Genomic DNA, 16,530 nt, shown 5'->3' with positions numbered 1-16,530 from the left:
GATTGGTGCACTGAGACAAGACACACCGTGCCCTAACAACTGGCTCTTCCATATGATGTCTTTTCACCCTCTTTGCAGCCTGTGCTCTGACTCACATGTGGAAATCAGCATCCTCCAAAGAGTCATCACTGGCTGATCAGAAATGCATAATTATATGTTTTGAGCCTCTAGGCATTGTTTTCCTGGGTTGCATTTGATTTCCTAAATGTTCAAAGGACTAATTCATCCTCTTTTCAGGCAAGGGATGCAAGCATGCCTGGCTCAATGTGCTCCCTAGCACCTGTGCTGCACAATTAACACTTGCCAGGGCACCGTGCCTTCCCTCCAGTCTCTGCTCAGAGGTGCATGTCTTTAACTTCTTCCAGCCACCCTGTGTTAGTCATAACCTTATTGCTGTCCCTGTCTGCTTCTGAAGTGGCTGGCAGCAGTAGGTGCAGGCTCTTTATCAGGGTAAACACAGAGCAGTTACGTCTTCAGATCCTCCTTGCTTGGGTAAATGATGGGTTGATGGCGAGCAAAGGCCACAGGGTTTGTCCCAGTTGCTGGCATGGTGGCCCTTGTCGGCTCCAAGCGTTGGTGGCAGGCAGGTGGCTGTCACAGGGGGTCACCTTTCCAGAACTGTTTGCCAGGAGTACAACCAGAGCCCGTGTGCAGTACGTTCCTGCAGCCCAGAGGCACTTACCAGCTAGCACTAAGCTGCAGGAGCCACCACGACACTGGAGGAGCCCTTCTGCTGCAGATAGCACACGGTAGTTTTGGATCACTTATGTACAGGACTTAATGAAGAAAGCTCATTTCATTCCAGGAAACCTGCAGGCTGAAAGGCTTGTGAGGAAAAACAAAGCTAGAACTTTTCTCCTTATGAGGATTTTGGGGGGAGGGGGAGGGGAAAAATGCTCTGACGGAGGTTTTCATCCCAGTCTTTTCTTTACCACTTGAGTAACAGTTCCCCAAAGGGATTGATGTAGATCTAACTTTGCAAAAGAAGGAGGAATATTTTTTCCGTGCCCTGTGCAGGCCACGAGCTTGTCCGTAGATTTTTACTGTACAAGGGAAAGTGTAATCTTGTTTGATGTTGGGCTTTGCAGGCAGAACAACATGATTTAAGAAATACACTTCTCAGTTCAGCAAAAAACATGACCTGAGCAAGTACACTGCCACAGCTCCAAAATCTGTGTGCCTGAGGGCCCTGGAAAATGGGCATGAATTAAAGTCAGCTGCTGCAGGGGAAGCCCTCAGCTGCTGAAACTGTACCCAGAACTGGCTGATGGCTTCGTCCAAACAAACCATATAATCATATATGTTGTCTTTCTGATATGAGCAAAGTTAAAGAAAATCAATTTGGAGGAAACAAAATATTCAAACTACTTGATTGCAGATGCTCTTTTCGATAACACGATGGTTTCTGTAACATTACTCAGCCCTGCCATGCTGGCCGCTGGGCAGCAGCAACCCAGAGATAAATTGACTCTTTTGTCAGTTTTTACTCTGACTGAAATGTGTCTTGGCCTTCCAAGATAGGAAAAGGTTGGTTTGTGGTTGTGTGTATCTTAGAGGCACATGCTTACAGCTTCAGCATCCTGGATACTGAACTCACAGATAAGACAGTAAAAGAGCGAGGTTTGATTTGTCTTCTTGAAAGTAAAGGAAAAATAGATGTGAGAAGAAAAGTAGATGGCAAGCTGGAAAGGTGCAGCCTTTCTTCATTTCACTATGCCCATATATCATCCTTACCATCCTACCATCTGCCAAGAGACGGCAGCTCTTCAGGCTGAGTCTGGCCAGAGGTGTGTCCCACCACAAAGGACCACTGTGCATAGCAGACACTGTGTCCAGTTCTGGGCTCCTCAGTGCTTTGGGACATGGTGTAGTGGACAATGAGTGGTAGAGTTCCAGCATCCTTGTTCTGTTTGTGCATGCTCTGTAGCTCTCTAACCACATGCATAGCAATGGAAATGGGTCTGGGTGCTGTGGCTGTACAGCAGTGCCCAGGAAAGCCAATGTCTGTGGGCAGCATCACAAAGATCTGCTGTGTGCAGATGTGCAGCCAGTCCCTGCGTGGACAAGAAGTCTCAAGCATCCAGAATGCATCCGCCATTCCATAGGCACAGTCAGTGCATGGGGTGCTGTTACAGCAGGTGTATTGCATGCACAGCTGGGCTCTGGTACCTGTTTTCTGGTTGTCATTTTTTTACTTGCCCATTGAAATGCACATGGCTCGTAGCATGGAGGATCTCATTCCTCTGCTTTATCTGCCCTCACATTACCCCCAGCCCATCCTTGGCTCATTAGTTTGTTGCAGGTGTATTAGCCTGAACTCTTCACATGCCAACTTGTTTCTTTAGAACCTCCTTTCAAGCCACAGGCACTTCCTGGAGCTGTAAACCCAGAGTGGTTCTGTCAGCTGAGTGCAGGCTGTTGAGTCTGACCTCCTCCCTTCCTCTGGCTCCTGTGGATTCACTGGAGAGCAGCCAGCACTGCTGCTTCCTGCCCCTAAAGCCCCCAGCCCAGCTCCCCAACACAGGCTGCTGCTTTGGGGGACAAGGAGCCCAAGGAAGAAACTTAGGCATTTTTCCAATACCTTCTGCTTGCAGGGTTGTTTTTACCCAGCCTCCACTGATGCTACGTCTCTGGGCCCCGTCCCAGACCTCCTCCTGTGTGAGCCTTCCTGGGAAGCAGGGGTTTTGCATCCCACATGTGTGCTAAAGGCTGGCTTTTGTTCTTTCCACATTAGCGAGCTTCCCTTCTGGGACTGGCCTAGGCTACTGCAGTGGTTAAAAACCAGAGCTTAAATTCTGTAGCTAACAATCTGATACAACTTCCTTGCCCTCAGGCAGAAACAACCTCAGATTTGTAGCTGGGCACTGCTTAACATTTCAGTGGGGACCATGGTCTGTATTCCACGGTGCGCTCTATCAATGTCTTTTTGCATGCTTTTTTGCAGTTCTTTTGGAAGTCTTACAAAGCTGATCTTTTTCCTCCACCTCCCTCTCTGTCTCTAGTTTTGTATGGAGCTGAACCAGCCGACGCTGCCAAACATCCGCAAGTGGAAGGGCCCTAGAGGATGTTGGAAGGGTGTTGTTTCCGAAAAGCCCTCAGGCCAGCTACCTAAGGTACATTAATCTCCATGTTTGAACTTTTGCTTCACTTTTTTTTTTTCCCCTCTAACCAAGGACATATTTTTAATCATACGTTGAAGGCAAAACATTTTGCAAATCTTTTTTGGCAAGGTTGGTAACTTTTTTTTTTCTCTTTTTTTTTTTTAAGCTGACTGTTTATATAGAACTCGACTGTCCTGTTGGTATTTTGAGAGAATCATTTTCCCCAGCCTGTGGCATAATTATAAGGAGAAAAGTGCCTGTTTGTTTTAGGAATGAGTAACAGATAAAGACAGTATAGAAAAACAGCACAGTGCTGCACTGTGCCGAGGTGGTGATGGTTGCACCTGCACCCTTGGCAGTATATAGAGTAGAGCTGCATGGGGCTGAACGTGACTAATGGTAGCCAAAGGTGGTCTGTCCCAAGGGGAACCTCTTCCTTTCAAGGGTGCTAATGGGATTTCAGGGCAAAGTCCTGCTGACTGGAGGCTGCTGGTATCAAACAGGATCACTGTCACCATGCAGCTGTTACAGCATGGACGTTGTTGTGCAGTGGCAGCAGGAGCTGAGACTTGTAATGAGACACACATTGGGCTACTTTCATCTCGTCTGAGTGCTGTCATTATTAAATAAGTGGCTCCAGTTGTAACCTGAATGCACAATTCAGGACGACACTCTTATTTCCAATGCAGAGAGCAAATCCCCTTCAGGATGTTTTTATTCCTGGATGGAATCTTTGTTTTGGGATCTCTTGTTATGCGAGGTCATTAGGGTGCTGAGTTTAAACACTTGTGTGAAGTTGTTCTCTTTGCTATGTCTTTTTGCCTTAATAATGGGAACTATTGGTAATTGTCTGGGAGTTTCTGTGTTACATGTAGGATATTGAGTCAGTTCTTTCTTGAGCTGTATTTCCAGAGATACATTCCAAAGATGAATGTTTTGACTGTGGATTGAACTGAAAATCGGTGTGTGCTGTGGTAGGGATGTAAGGATGAAGGATTTCTCAAACTGTGGGAGGAGGCTGTGGCCAAACTAAAACCAGCAATGTTACTTACTGACTCTTCCCTTTAGGTGCCTTTGCAGAAGAAAAATCTGGCTACCCTACAGCACCCTTCACACAGCCAAAAAACCTTTTCTCTCCCTTAGGTTACCTGATGGGTTCATCAGGTTTGGACACTGTGTACACAAACACAATGCAATGAAGTAAAGCAGTGTTACCCTTAAATATGTAGCACCTTCAGCACAGACTGCTCATGGGATGATGTGCAGCGCTAAATAGTGGGCAGTGCATCACACTCATGCTTCCACACTTCCCAGTCATTTCACCTCCTACCAAACACTGATTTGGGCCACTGTATTGATGAGAAACCTGAAGTCAGGGAACTGTGGGGAGCTGCTGACAGCTCTTCTATTCTTCCGTGTCTTTTCTAATAGCCTACTCAGGTTTCAGACATTAGACTGGAGTTCGGTGGTGGGTTGGCCAAAGATGCCACCAAAGGATTTTAGCCAAACTTCATGCTTTCTTTCAAGGCTCATAAGAATACAGTAGAACAGGTAACACTTCCTTTTTGCAGCCGAAATGGAAAGCTTTTCCTTGAGATGGATTTAACTGTGATTCACTAGGTCTGAATGATACCAGGGCAAACTGTGTCTGTGTGATGAGAGGAAATGCTTGACAGGCTTTGAAGTAGATACTGCTGCTGGTGGAATGGGGGCAGGCAGCTTTCTGGAAATGCTGCATTCCCAAGTAGTCTAAGAAAACCTTGCAGGGTGATAGACACTAGGATGAAAGAAGTGGAAACCTGAACATGAATCACTTCAGTTGGAAAGGAGACAGAGAGAACTGACAGGGCTGAGAGGTCTGGACCAGATGTCTTGCCAAGAGGCTGAATGAGCCTGGGTATTTTTAGCTTGGGCATGACAGAAGTCTGTAAGATCACCTGTGGTGTGGAGAGAAGGAATGGGAAAGGATTGCTTGCACTGATGTGCTGGTGCTTGGAAGAGGCTGTCAGGAGAAAGGCAAGCAACTATGCACGCCAAGTATGCTCTCCTCATAAATGAGTACCACTGACCACTGGCAGAGGAGGGATGCTGCGGATGCTGGGAACATAAACTACTGTATTATTGACCACACTGAGAAGAATCAGATTCCTTGCCTGGAAGAGCAGGAAGTGAAGGACATGTGTCAGCCTGAAGATGCACACAGGATGCTGCAGCTAAATCTCTCACCACTGCAGCAGAGCTGAACATGCTCTATCTAAGATAGAGCAGCTTAGGAATGTATTGGATGGAGCAAGCAGTGCTCTGCTTACCTGGGGGTCCAAGAGCCAGCATGCAGGTGTGAGTAGCAAGGCAATATGCACTTCAACTCAGTGTGCTCGGTGGCACTGCCCATTCATCCCGCATGTAGCGGGGGATTAGGGCCAGGGTGAAATAAAGCAGCTTTTCTATCTGTCCTAGGGTGTTGTTTCTCCCTTCAACCAGTGCACAGCAAGATCCGCCTCCTGTCCTCAGCAGGTGCCAAGCCACAATAGACACCTTTTACCACCTCCACATATTTGGGAAGTGATAATACACTGTTGCCAATAGCAATACCAAGTTGACTGAAACATTCGGGTTAACGTTTCATAATTTGGGCAGAATGTTTTATTTTTAACATCTTATTATTGGCTTTTCTCTTGTTTTAATTGCAGGGAGTCGAATATTCTGGTTTTCTCTGGGATACAACAGCTGGCATTGAGCTCAAAGACGCTTCTTTTCAGGAGAATGTACAGACTAATGGCAATGGGAGACACTCGTATCCTCACCCATATATTGCACATTTCAAGGTAACTCAGTTCTGCCAATTGAGATGAGCTTTGATTTGAAAGTTTTGGACAGGAGGCTGGAAAGAGTCTCCTAACAGATTAAAAAAAAAAAAAAGCATTAGCATCAGGCTAATTAATCCATGTTCATCAGTCTCTTATGGCTCGGTTACAGGAAGGTGCTCAGTGATCTCAGTAGGTGAGGTTATCAGCAGAGTCAGTCCTTTCCCTTAGTCCTGTGGGAGGGAGCCCTGCTGCAGTGGAGCATTGAGAGGCACGTGAGGCCAGTGGACCTTTGGCAGTGCCTGCAGTCTGATAGAGTGACAGAAATCACCAGTCACCTCGTTCAGCTTTTAGGGAGGGGAGCATTGAGAAGCAGGGCAGCCACGGCCCTGTGGTTCTGGTCAGAGCCAGAAATGATGGGTGGAGATGGGGTACATGTAAGCAGAACAGATGTGCACGGAAGGCATCGTGCTTCGGAGAGGCTCAGGCTGATCTCTTGCATTGCTGGCACAGTGCAGAGTTTCCATTTTGAAGCTTTTTCACTAAGCTGCACCTGTATGAGAGAACTTCATGCAGGTTGGAAACTGACTCTTTCCAAGCTGCTCTTGTGTGTATGGATGAGTGAATGTACAGCCCCCTTCTCTGCACAGGCTGTATCCAGTTTAGGGAGTTTGAGAGAAGTTTCTAATACATAAGCAGGTCAGGATTAGAAGTAAGCATTACTTGTGCCACGCGACAAAGTGAGCCCCAGAAGGTAAGCAGCAGATTACGGGGAGCCAGCAGCTCATTTCAAGGTACATTAAGTTTCATGACTAATCTCTGTGGCAGGCCAGGGCAGATCACAGGAGAGCAGTAATTAGTCCACGTAATGAGCGAGCCATTATTTGTAGCTTAATAACAACTGGTTTTGCATAAACTGGTTTTCGTAAAGAATCAGCTTCTCTCCGCAGCTGCTGTAGAAAGAAACTGCATATTTACAAAAATCAGTTTCCCCAGAACTGAAGGGCTGCCACAGTAGTCCAAACAGAGCTGTCTTCCCAAAACAACAAGGCAAAACACAACACACTGTGTGCAGCATGAAATGGGTCCCAGTCACCAGGACTTACTGCCAAAAGTGTATGGAACAGGGGAATACCTTTGCTCTCTGACCTCCCTCTGCCCTGTGCTGCACTGCTTTCCCTCCTTCCTCCCCAGGTTGGGATGAATGACCTAACGCTGGTTAACCTTCACCTGGCCTTGGCTCCTGCAGTGGGGGACAACGCAGGGAAGAACCACGACAGCCACAAGCTAGCAACCTTTGCACAGACTTTGCAGGAGACTCTGAAAGGTATGGTGTTGTCTTCCTTCCAGTTAGCATCTGCACGTACCTCATGAAAGGAATTTCACATATGGATATAACTGTGTTAGTGCAGGTTTCACAAGTTTCCTCATCAGCTGTGCATTGCCTTTACCTTTCTTTGAATGGTGCACAGCGTGCAAAGGGTGTTTTTTCTCTGCTCACTATTTTACAATCTATTCTGATTAACACAAATACCTCAGAAGATCCTGCTGCTTTCAACCACACTTTTCAAGTGAATCTCCTTGTGATTTCATGCTAGCATGAGGGCAAATCCAAACGAACAGAAGAAAAAGATACTGGGTTAAAACTGATCTACTTAATATCAGAACAAAACTGGCTGGCTTTTTCCCAAAGGAATTTTGTTCTTTGTCTATTTTTGGATATTTGGAAGCACTTTGGAAAACCCAGTGGAGGTCAGGAGATGCTTGCTAAGAGAAAGCAGACCAGAAACCACCTTTGGTAGGTGGATGCAATAAGTAAAACAGTTCTGTTGGTTTCAGACAAGTTGCTCTGGTTGTAGCCCAGGATGAGTGACACCAGGATTTGCATCTCAACTTGAGCAATTTAACAGACAGCTGAAGCATTTGCTTCTTATTCTGATTCTTTCAGGTTTAACTCAGTTTCCAGTGGAGCAGAACAGCAGGTTTCAGATTCAGAGTGGTGTTGGCATTGGTGATCTTTTCATAGGAATAGAAAAATCTAGCCCTTTGCTTACCATTGAACAAAGAAGTAAAAGGGTTACAAGGTTACAGTCACGATGATTTTCCTCTTGGCATGGTTTTGCAAGGTCAGTCACTTGAAAGCATTAAAATCCTCTTGTATAACACAAGAGGTAATTACAGTTTTTATGCATGTTCCCTTGTTTCTCCTTTAGAGCTGCAAGAAGTCAGTTGAGCTATTTTTAAGTGCTACAGATTCAAGTATTTGTCCACATACCTCCTGAAAGAAAAGGATGAAGGCAAACAAAAGGGTCATTTGTTTAATCCCAGAAGGCTGAATCGGGATGCAGATAACTGTGTTGCTCTTCCGAAGTCCACGGAGATGCATTTCCTCTGCATCTAAATTTAGGCTGTTGACAGGAGGGCTTCTTTTCGTTTTTGTTTGCATTGCCATGTGGTGGGCACGTCACTGCAGTGTTTGTTCTTGACTCGGTCTTTCACAAAAGGTGAAGTTCAAATTCCTAACGTGTGGGATGCAGGTCTTGTTTCCTAAACAAATACTTGTGCACACGTGTTGTTTTGAGCACTGAATTACTCAGCCAAAATCAAAGGCAGGCTTAAAATCAAAGCCAATCCATCAAATATGATTAATTGAGGCTGATTTGCCTGTTGCTATTCCAATCAGTCCATATTTCTGATCCCATTTTGCTAACAGTCGCCTTCTTTGCTGCCTTACAAAGAAGACGTGCTCAAGAAGTTCAGTTAGGCGGTCTCCTGTAACGTCTCCATCCCCCACAGCAGCTGTGTACCCACATTTCTCCCATCAGATGGGTGGGTCCTGGTTCCTTCTTGTCCTCCTTTACTCTCAGTTGTACCAGAGAGACCTGGTGGTTGTCTGCTGCTGGTAGCTAACTCTGCAGCAACTGTTCTGCCTTCTCTTAAGCACTCCACCCGTTCATATCCACTGTGGTGACCATGACCTTGCAGACACTATCTGTAGTGCTTGGACCCAGGCTTGGCGTAGTCATCTTCTTCCATCTGGCTTGGCCATACTGCAAAGTGCCCGTGCATCAGAAGCTTGGCCTAGAAGACCTCTGAGAGGTGGTAGGGAGCTTCTTACCAGCGTGAGTGCTGCCACATCCTTTCCATTCTGTTTTTCGTGCTCTTCAGGAAGAACATGGGGATGTTCTTAACTCATTAGGGTCTGATTCAGGGCATGTGGAAGTCAAGGGAGAGTGTCCTTCAGGGTCCCTTTGTACTGCTGTGGAACAGCCGGGGGTTTCACCATTGCTGCAGGACAACAAAATGAAGCTCTGCAGATGTCTTGCTGCACAGTTGTTCTGCTAGGGATTTGCAGCTGCGTGGAGCACCAGGAGCTTCTGGTTGAGGGGACCAGAAAGAGACCCTTTCCTTTGGTGATGGGCTGGAAAATGGAGTTTTGGCTTCTTGAATGCTCACTGCACCCCATTTATCCCTTCTCTGTCCACTTCATGTTATGGTGTTATGATTGTATGCTTAGCTGTTCTGCATGAGAAAGTTTAAAACAGAAAAGAATACAGTGACTCATTTCCTGTGCATACACCAGACTGACTTTGTACCTGATTCCACGAACATGTCTAGGTGTTGATTATTTTAGGCTCTGCTATTTCTGTGTCGTTCAGAATCGAGCAGTCAGTTAAAATTTCCATTTGTGATTACGATTTTTAAGACATTTTTCACGTAAGGCTGGAAGATTTGCTCAAATAAATATTTTGTGCAGGACCGAGGTGCTGTTGCTAGGATTCCTGCCTGCCTGCAGTTTGTAATCCCCATCAAGGGTGCACCCCAGACCTTTCCACAGTGGCCTTCCCCCCTTTATATCAGGCTCCAAGCACTGCCTCAGCCATTCAGCAAACATCAGTCTGGAGGACTGCGGCAGTGCGGCAGTTGCACTTGTTGCAATTTCCTGCTGCATCACAAAGCCCAGACATGAAACCATCAGATTCTTCTTGCCGGTCCAGATCTTAGCTTTTCTGCACTGCCAGCTCACAGCAAGCATGCTGCTTGGCGTGCTGCAGGAAGGGAAGCCTGCCTGCCTCACCAAGATGAGAGCTGCAGAAGCGGAAGGTGGCATTTCAGAGGCACTGTGAAAGCACTTTGTTCAGATGATGAGAGCAAGCCAGTTCTCTCCAGGGGCTTCGTGCTTCCCCATTAGGTAAGCACTGACTTTCTTCTGGGTTCTGACAAATCTTAAAGTAACTTGGGCTCAGGGTTGGTTTTTTCTTTCTTTTAAAGGTGGGAAGGTCAGAATCACGGGCACTTTGCAGAATAACATTTAAACGTCGTGTCATGTTCAATGTGAGCAGGGCTCACAAAGGGCACAGAAGCTACAAGTAGTTTCATTAGTTTTCATCACCTCTCTGTATTTCAGCTAGCAGTGCGTTTAGAAGTATTTATGTTGTTGTAAATCATAAATCACCAGTCTCTCTGCCCTCCTGCCCCCTCTCAGTTCATCTCTGTAGAACTGCAGGCAGAGAGGAGTGCAATGGATTTCATTGTTTAACTTGTGCTCCCTCTTTTGGCTTGCTACTTGTACAGCAGCAGCACACAGCAGGTAGGTTTATCCATGAGTGCTGCTTTCGGTAGAACAGTCTCTCAGTCCTCTTCCTCCACACTTCAACCACAGAAAGCAAAGGCACTTACAGAATATAACAGTGGCCTTCTTTGAAATCGGCTTTGTGATCATTTTTGGTGCATCCTTGTTGCAGATCCCTCCTTTTCCACAGTACCAAGGTCTGTGTTGCAGCAATCTTTGCTCAGCTGTCACAATCCTGGAGTCCATCACACCTTTCTGGCAGGGCAGCAGGCACGTCCATCCTCCTCTTACCCCATTGCACAGCTGGGATATCTCCATCTCCAGCTGTACAGCTATGGAGAGCACATGCTGTGGATATAAAATTAAGGCCCAGAGTTTCTTTTCTTACTCAGGGTTGGAAATAAAATATAAGTGAGGTCATCTTATTTCCACAGAAAGAAGGCATTTTGGACAAGTATTTCATGTCATTTCCTTAGTTTCTTTGGAAATTAGGCCCCAGTCGGATTCTAACATGTTGAAGTTCAGCAGTTCAGTCATCTGGGAGAAGGAGAGCTTCCATAGCCAGTGAGTGTCTGCATGGTTTGTGAGCTAACCTGCAGCTGACAAGTTTGCAGGCTGCATTTCAGGCTTGTTTTTTGAGATTTCCTCAACACACAGGTTTAGAACAGGCCCTGCACTTTTGGGGCTCCGATATACACTAGCAAAAAAATATGGCTTCTGGAGTCTTCAGCTTAGTCAGTGTCGTAATGAAGGAGTCAGAGCTGCTGGTTTGTCTGTGTTCCAGGAAATCCAGAGGAATCACCCCTTTCCTCTCCCAAAAGGCAGTGCACATCACTTTACCCGTTGAGGACTGTATCTTGAGCTTTCTCTTTGATGGGGAGTTCACGTCACCACTCTCAACATGCATTGAAGCTGATCTTCAGCTCTGTCCACAGCTCCCTGGTTGCAGTTTGCCAATTCACATGCGTGAGCTGCTGAAGGTGCTCTGCATTTTGTGGTGTGACAGCTGTGCATGGCTGTCCAGAACGCGGCTTGTCTTCCATGTTGCTGCTGCCACTGCTGAAACGCACCACCCACCACCTCACTGTGCTCATGTCCACTGCTTGGTCTCCATAAACATTCAGCAAGTGTTGATGAATGTCAATGGGTGCCATTTTTTTCTGCAAGGAGGAATTCAGTGCCACGGCTTTGCTTCATCTGCACTTCCGTATCAGATGCCATTTGGTCAGACCTTCCCTCTGCTGCCATCTGTCACACAGCAACAAAATGTGATGGAATATTGGTGAAAAGGTTCAACCTCTACTGCCACACCACCAACACGCACCTCTGATGTTGTGGGCTGACATAATTAAGTAGGAGGCATAGCTTTTGGAGCAGAAGGAAAAAAATAAGCTTACAAAGTCACAGATTTCTACAAACTTCCAAGACTGGAAATGCTACTCTGTCACTGTGAATAGCAAGCAGAGGATCCCAGTGTAATTAAGCTGATATTTAAAAACAGGCAGGAAACATGCACTGAGCGGCCACAAAGAGTCCAGAGCCTTCTCTGCTACACAGGATGGCCACGAGTAAGTAGTAGTGAAAAAGGCTTCAAACAGCATTGCTTTCAGGAGTTCAGAGTAAAGTCAGGTTTGCTACAAAGTACTGGTGTATTTCCTCCTTTCATCATCTGTATACCTCCTCCTCTTCTTCCTTTTAAGCTGTGGATGTCCATTCTGATTGAATTTCTCTTTTTTCTTTCCATTTTTTCTCTTTTCCAGGGGAAAAAGATGTGATCATCCTGGGAGATTTTAACCAGGCTCCCGACAGCAGCGACCATGACATTCTGAGGAAGGAGAAGTTCCATCACTTGGTCCCTTCGAATACGTTTACTAACATCAGCACAAAGAACCCCCAGGGATCGAAGTCGCTGGACAACATGTGGATCAGCCGGAGTTTGAAGAAGGTTTTCACAGGTAGAGTTTCTGTTTGGTTAAGCCACTGTGTGAGCTTAGCACTGGGTCAAATGCGAGTGATACTGCTTGGCATACAACTACTATTGCTGGACTGCAACTACCTGAAAAGAGCTTGTAGTGAGATGGGGGTCGGTCTCTTCTCCCAGATAAGAACTGATAGGACAAGAGGTAATAGCTTTAAGTTGTGTCAGGGGAGGTTCTGGTTGGCTATTAGGAAACATTTCTTCTCAGAAAGAGTGGTCAAGCATTGGAACAGGCTGCCCAGGGAGCTGGTGGAGTCACTGTCCATCAGGATGTTGAAGAAGCGTGTAGATGTGGCACTGAGGGACGTGGACAGTGGGCATGGTGGGTGGTGATTGGACTAGGAGATATTAGACATCTTTTCTGACCTTACCGATCCTATGGTGCTGTGACTTCCTATAGCTGCCTTCAGTTCCTTAGCACGCTAAGTATTTCTTTTGCAAGCTTGTGGGAACGTGTTTAAATCCAGGCACCTCTTTCATACCGATCTTTTTATGTGATTCTTTTTCTTGCAGGCCACTGGGCTGTTGTGCGAGAAGGTCTTACAAACCCGTGGATCCCTGACAACTGGTCCTGGGGTGGAGTAGCCTCAGACCACTGCCCTGTGCTGGCTGAATTTTACATGGAAAAGGACTGGAACAGGAAGGAGGTGACGCGGAATGGAAACGGGGTGACCGTTGAGCGCGACTCGAACACTAAACACGAACGATGACGTGAACGGGAGGAGTCAGCCCATAGCCCCTGTTCCAGGGGTCAGCCCACAGCTTTGCTTGCTGGAGACTCAGCTGTGGAGTGGAAGAGCTGCTTCCCCCTCTCCTTCCTTCACCTGTCCTCCCCATGTCATCAGCATCAGCACTTGCCTCCGCTGGCTCTCGCTCTGCGCCCCTCACGGACAGCTCTGGGGTGTCCCAGGGCAGTAGAGCAGCCCGTAACTTTTTATAGGGATGCGATGGACCCATCTCCATGCCTGGAGATTTGGATGAGAACTGTACAGAAAATAAAGTGTACTTTTAATACTGTGTAGGATTTTGGCTAAAATGCAGCCAGGCGGGGCTTTGCTGTGGGGGTGTTTGTGATGGTTAATTTCTTTCCTTCCTTGTGAACTGAGGGGAATAGCAGAGGGCACACAAAGATTCGCTCTGTGGATATTCTTGGCAATTCCTGTGTGAGCTCAGCACTTGCAAAAGCTGCTAATTCTGGGAAGCAAGAGAGGTGCTGGACCCTTACGTGACCAGAAGGCCCTGCATGGTCCCTATGGCCCAGAGAAGCACCGTGCCTACTCAGCCCATTGTCAATATGGGCACCTCTCTTCCTCCCCTTCCTCTCTCTGTGCTTCTGGGAAGGGTGCATTTTGTCCCAGAAGGGAGTTGTGGAGCCTGGTTTGGCTTTTAGCTTGCTGTGCAGCATTCACTGCTGTTTTTCCCTGTGTGTTAACATTCAGGAGCTGGGAAAACTCTGACTCATGCCTTTGTAGAACTTGGTTCACTCCTCTACCCACCGACACTGGAGGCAATGCCCTTTGCTTTGCTTCCTGCTGGGGATCTCACAGGAAAAACTACTCCTCTGGCACAGCAACTGCAGCAGATTTCTTGAGCAAGGAGGGAGGATCAAAAAGGAGGGCGTGCGGCGCCAGGCTCTGCTCATTGGTTCTTCAGGGAGCTGTATTTTCTATTGCTCCTCCTGGAAGGCAGCACTGCATCCAGTGCCTGAGCCCATGGGCCACTTTCAGGCACCACAGCACAGAGTCTGAGTGCAGTGTACGATGATGACTTACACAGCAAGGCTGGATGGTGAGCTCATAGGTTCTCCTATGGAGGTTTGTTTCTGTGCATGTCCTGATCGGGGAGCACACCAGCCAACAAGGTGCCTGAGAGGGAGCATTCAATTCCCCAGGTGGGTGACATTGTAAAGTAGCAATTAACAGTCAGTGACCTGGAGGGGAAATTGTAAGGACTGGAAAAAGCAACTCAGCACCTTCAGCAGCAAAACATGGGTGTGAGGAGTGCAGAGCTCCTGCCAGCCCAGCACATTTCATGCTGAGTGAAAAGGAAAGCTCTCTGATGTGCCTTGTAGTGCTGTCAAAAGATGCTCCTGACAGCAGTGCCAAGCCAAGGGGACATGTTAAATGAGGGCTGCACAGCTTGGTTAGTTGAACTGGAATAACAGCCTCGTTTCAGGAAGCAACAACTTGCATGGAAACTCAGGTGGATGAATATGTCAAACAGTGTGTCTTAATTTCTGTACAAAATTAAAGCTGGAGCAGGGTGGGATAGCCGGGGTGTGGACTCTGCTCTCCAACCTCTTCAGCCCCATGAGCTGCAGTCCTGTGGGTGCAGGTGGGGAGTGGGAATCTCTTTGTCGTGACACAGCTGGACAGGCTGCTGTTCTTGCTCCTCTCAGATCACAGTGAAAACCGTTGGTTAGAAGGAAGGTGATGGCACAGGTTGAAGAAGTGAGCTCAGATCAGTGGGCCCTGAAGAGCAAAGAGGTTATTGCAGGAAACAGAGTGGTTTCCACAAGTGCTGCCGGGATGGAAATGTCTCCTTGCCTCCTGAGTGCCGGAGGGCACAGCTGCAGATGAAGGTTTACCTGATGTTGCCGTGGCAGATCCTCGTTCTTTAGGCACTGCACTCAGACCACAGTAAAGGTTTCATTGACACTGCAGATGGTTCAGGGGAGCTTTCAGAGCATCAGACAAAAACGTGCCTTTACTTTCTCAGAATTTAGTGTTAAAAACCAGAGGTGCGTGCATTTGTCTTGGGTCATTGCAGAAGCCAACAGGAGAACCTGGCTGCTGCTTTGGACCCTGCTTGATTCTGATTCCTTGCTGCTGCCTTGCCCATTTCCAGCAGGCATAGTGCTGCTGGATCCCCTTACTTTGAGACAAAGCTGGATGCCATTTTATCTGCTGCAGGTGTGAAGTGGTGCAGCTGTGTGTGACTGCTTCCTACTGGGTTTGCTGGCAGCAGCTCCCTGTGTGGCAGAGGCTTTGCCCTGGCAGAATGGTGAGGATGTGTTTATTGGTACAGCTGGAGGGAATGAGCTGGATCACTTTCCTCCCCACTGCTGACCTTAAAGCACTCAGCGTGGCTCTCTGGGAGGTGAATGGGTGCATGCCCTGGGGTGAGATGGATCCTACGGGGCAGAAAGAAAGGACAAGAGAGATTTGGTGCCAAAGCTGGTGGAGCTTTGGCTCCTGTGGAGGTCAGTGCAAGGAAAGCACCTGGGTGTTAGGAACCAACAGGGCCTGACCGTATGGGTGGCTGTGCTGCTCCTTGAAAACCTGGCCTCGCTTTCTGCACACAGCATCCTTGCATGGCAGTGAGGCTCCTTGCTGCCTGGAATTCGGAGGCACCCGATGGCACTGGTTGTGTGAGGTTGGCCCAAAAGCTAAGGCAGTGGTTGGTGTTCTGTCTGCCTTCACGTGACTGCAGCTGTGGGAGCACACTCAGGTAGCAGCGGTACGTTATGATGCATAATAGAGTGCTGAAACATAATTCTGTTTTTGTTAAGCAGACATCTCTGCGAAGGACCCAGCCCTGACCTCCCCTGGCTGCTGAGGTACATACATCCAAATGGTTCCCCTCCCTTTCGCTCTCACCTGCTCACTGCAGGGCAGAGCCTCTGCGTTGTCCTTTGGGGTTACGCAGCTGTCAGTTACACAGCAGGTGTCTGTTTGGTCATCTGGCTTTGGTGGTGTGAAACCAAACGGGGTTGTAAAGTGTCTAAAAAAGGAGCTGGGATACAGCAGGAATGTTTTGGTGTGGGCTGTCGACTTTCCTTCCTTTGTGCCACGGCCAGCAGGAAGCCAGCCCAAGTGATGGCGTTTCCTCTCTGCATTCCTCCCCCTCCACGTCCGAGTCTTAGTTTTCCAAACCACCTAGCAAGGAAGGAGAAATATAATGCAACAGTACTGTACTGCCTTGCAAGGCACATCATACAGTGACTTCAGAAGTATTTCTACTGAAAAAAACCAAAAAACAAACAAAACCCACCCACAATCCTTAAGTACCCTTACGTATACATGAGGGAGCCGAACCACGGGCAATGGCAGGACTGCCTGCGGAAAAGCAATT

General features: G+C 47.5%; 1 protein-coding gene across 2 annotated transcripts in view; it reads left to right on the top strand.

The window, feature by feature from the left end:
* EEPD1 (endonuclease/exonuclease/phosphatase family domain containing 1) overlaps positions 1 to 13,475 on the top strand; it is a 60,271-nt gene extending 46,796 nt beyond the window's left edge. The window contains exons 3-7 of one of the 2 annotated variants that reach the window (XM_052693247.1): positions 3,003 to 3,113; positions 5,792 to 5,926; positions 7,100 to 7,232; positions 12,239 to 12,433; positions 12,970 to 13,475. In XM_052693247.1, coding sequence (XP_052549207.1) covers positions 3,003 to 3,113; positions 5,792 to 5,926; positions 7,100 to 7,232; positions 12,239 to 12,433; positions 12,970 to 13,166 — 771 coding nt within the window. In that variant the 3' untranslated portion in view covers positions 13,167 to 13,475. The remainder of the gene's footprint in view (positions 1 to 3,002; positions 3,114 to 5,791; positions 5,927 to 7,099; positions 7,233 to 12,238; positions 12,434 to 12,969) is intronic. The other variant, XM_052693248.1, reaches the window with a different exon arrangement.
* Positions 13,476 to 16,530: the final 3,055 nt, after the last annotated feature.

The sequence above is a fragment of the Tympanuchus pallidicinctus genome, unplaced genomic scaffold (assembly GCF_026119805.1).
Source record: "Tympanuchus pallidicinctus isolate F22 unplaced genomic scaffold, pur_lepc_1.0 scaffold3, whole genome shotgun sequence".
Lineage (NCBI taxonomy): Eukaryota > Metazoa > Chordata > Aves > Galliformes > Phasianidae > Tympanuchus > Tympanuchus pallidicinctus.
Note: the sequence above shows the minus strand (reverse complement) of the source record. Positions and strands in the feature narration are given on the sequence as shown.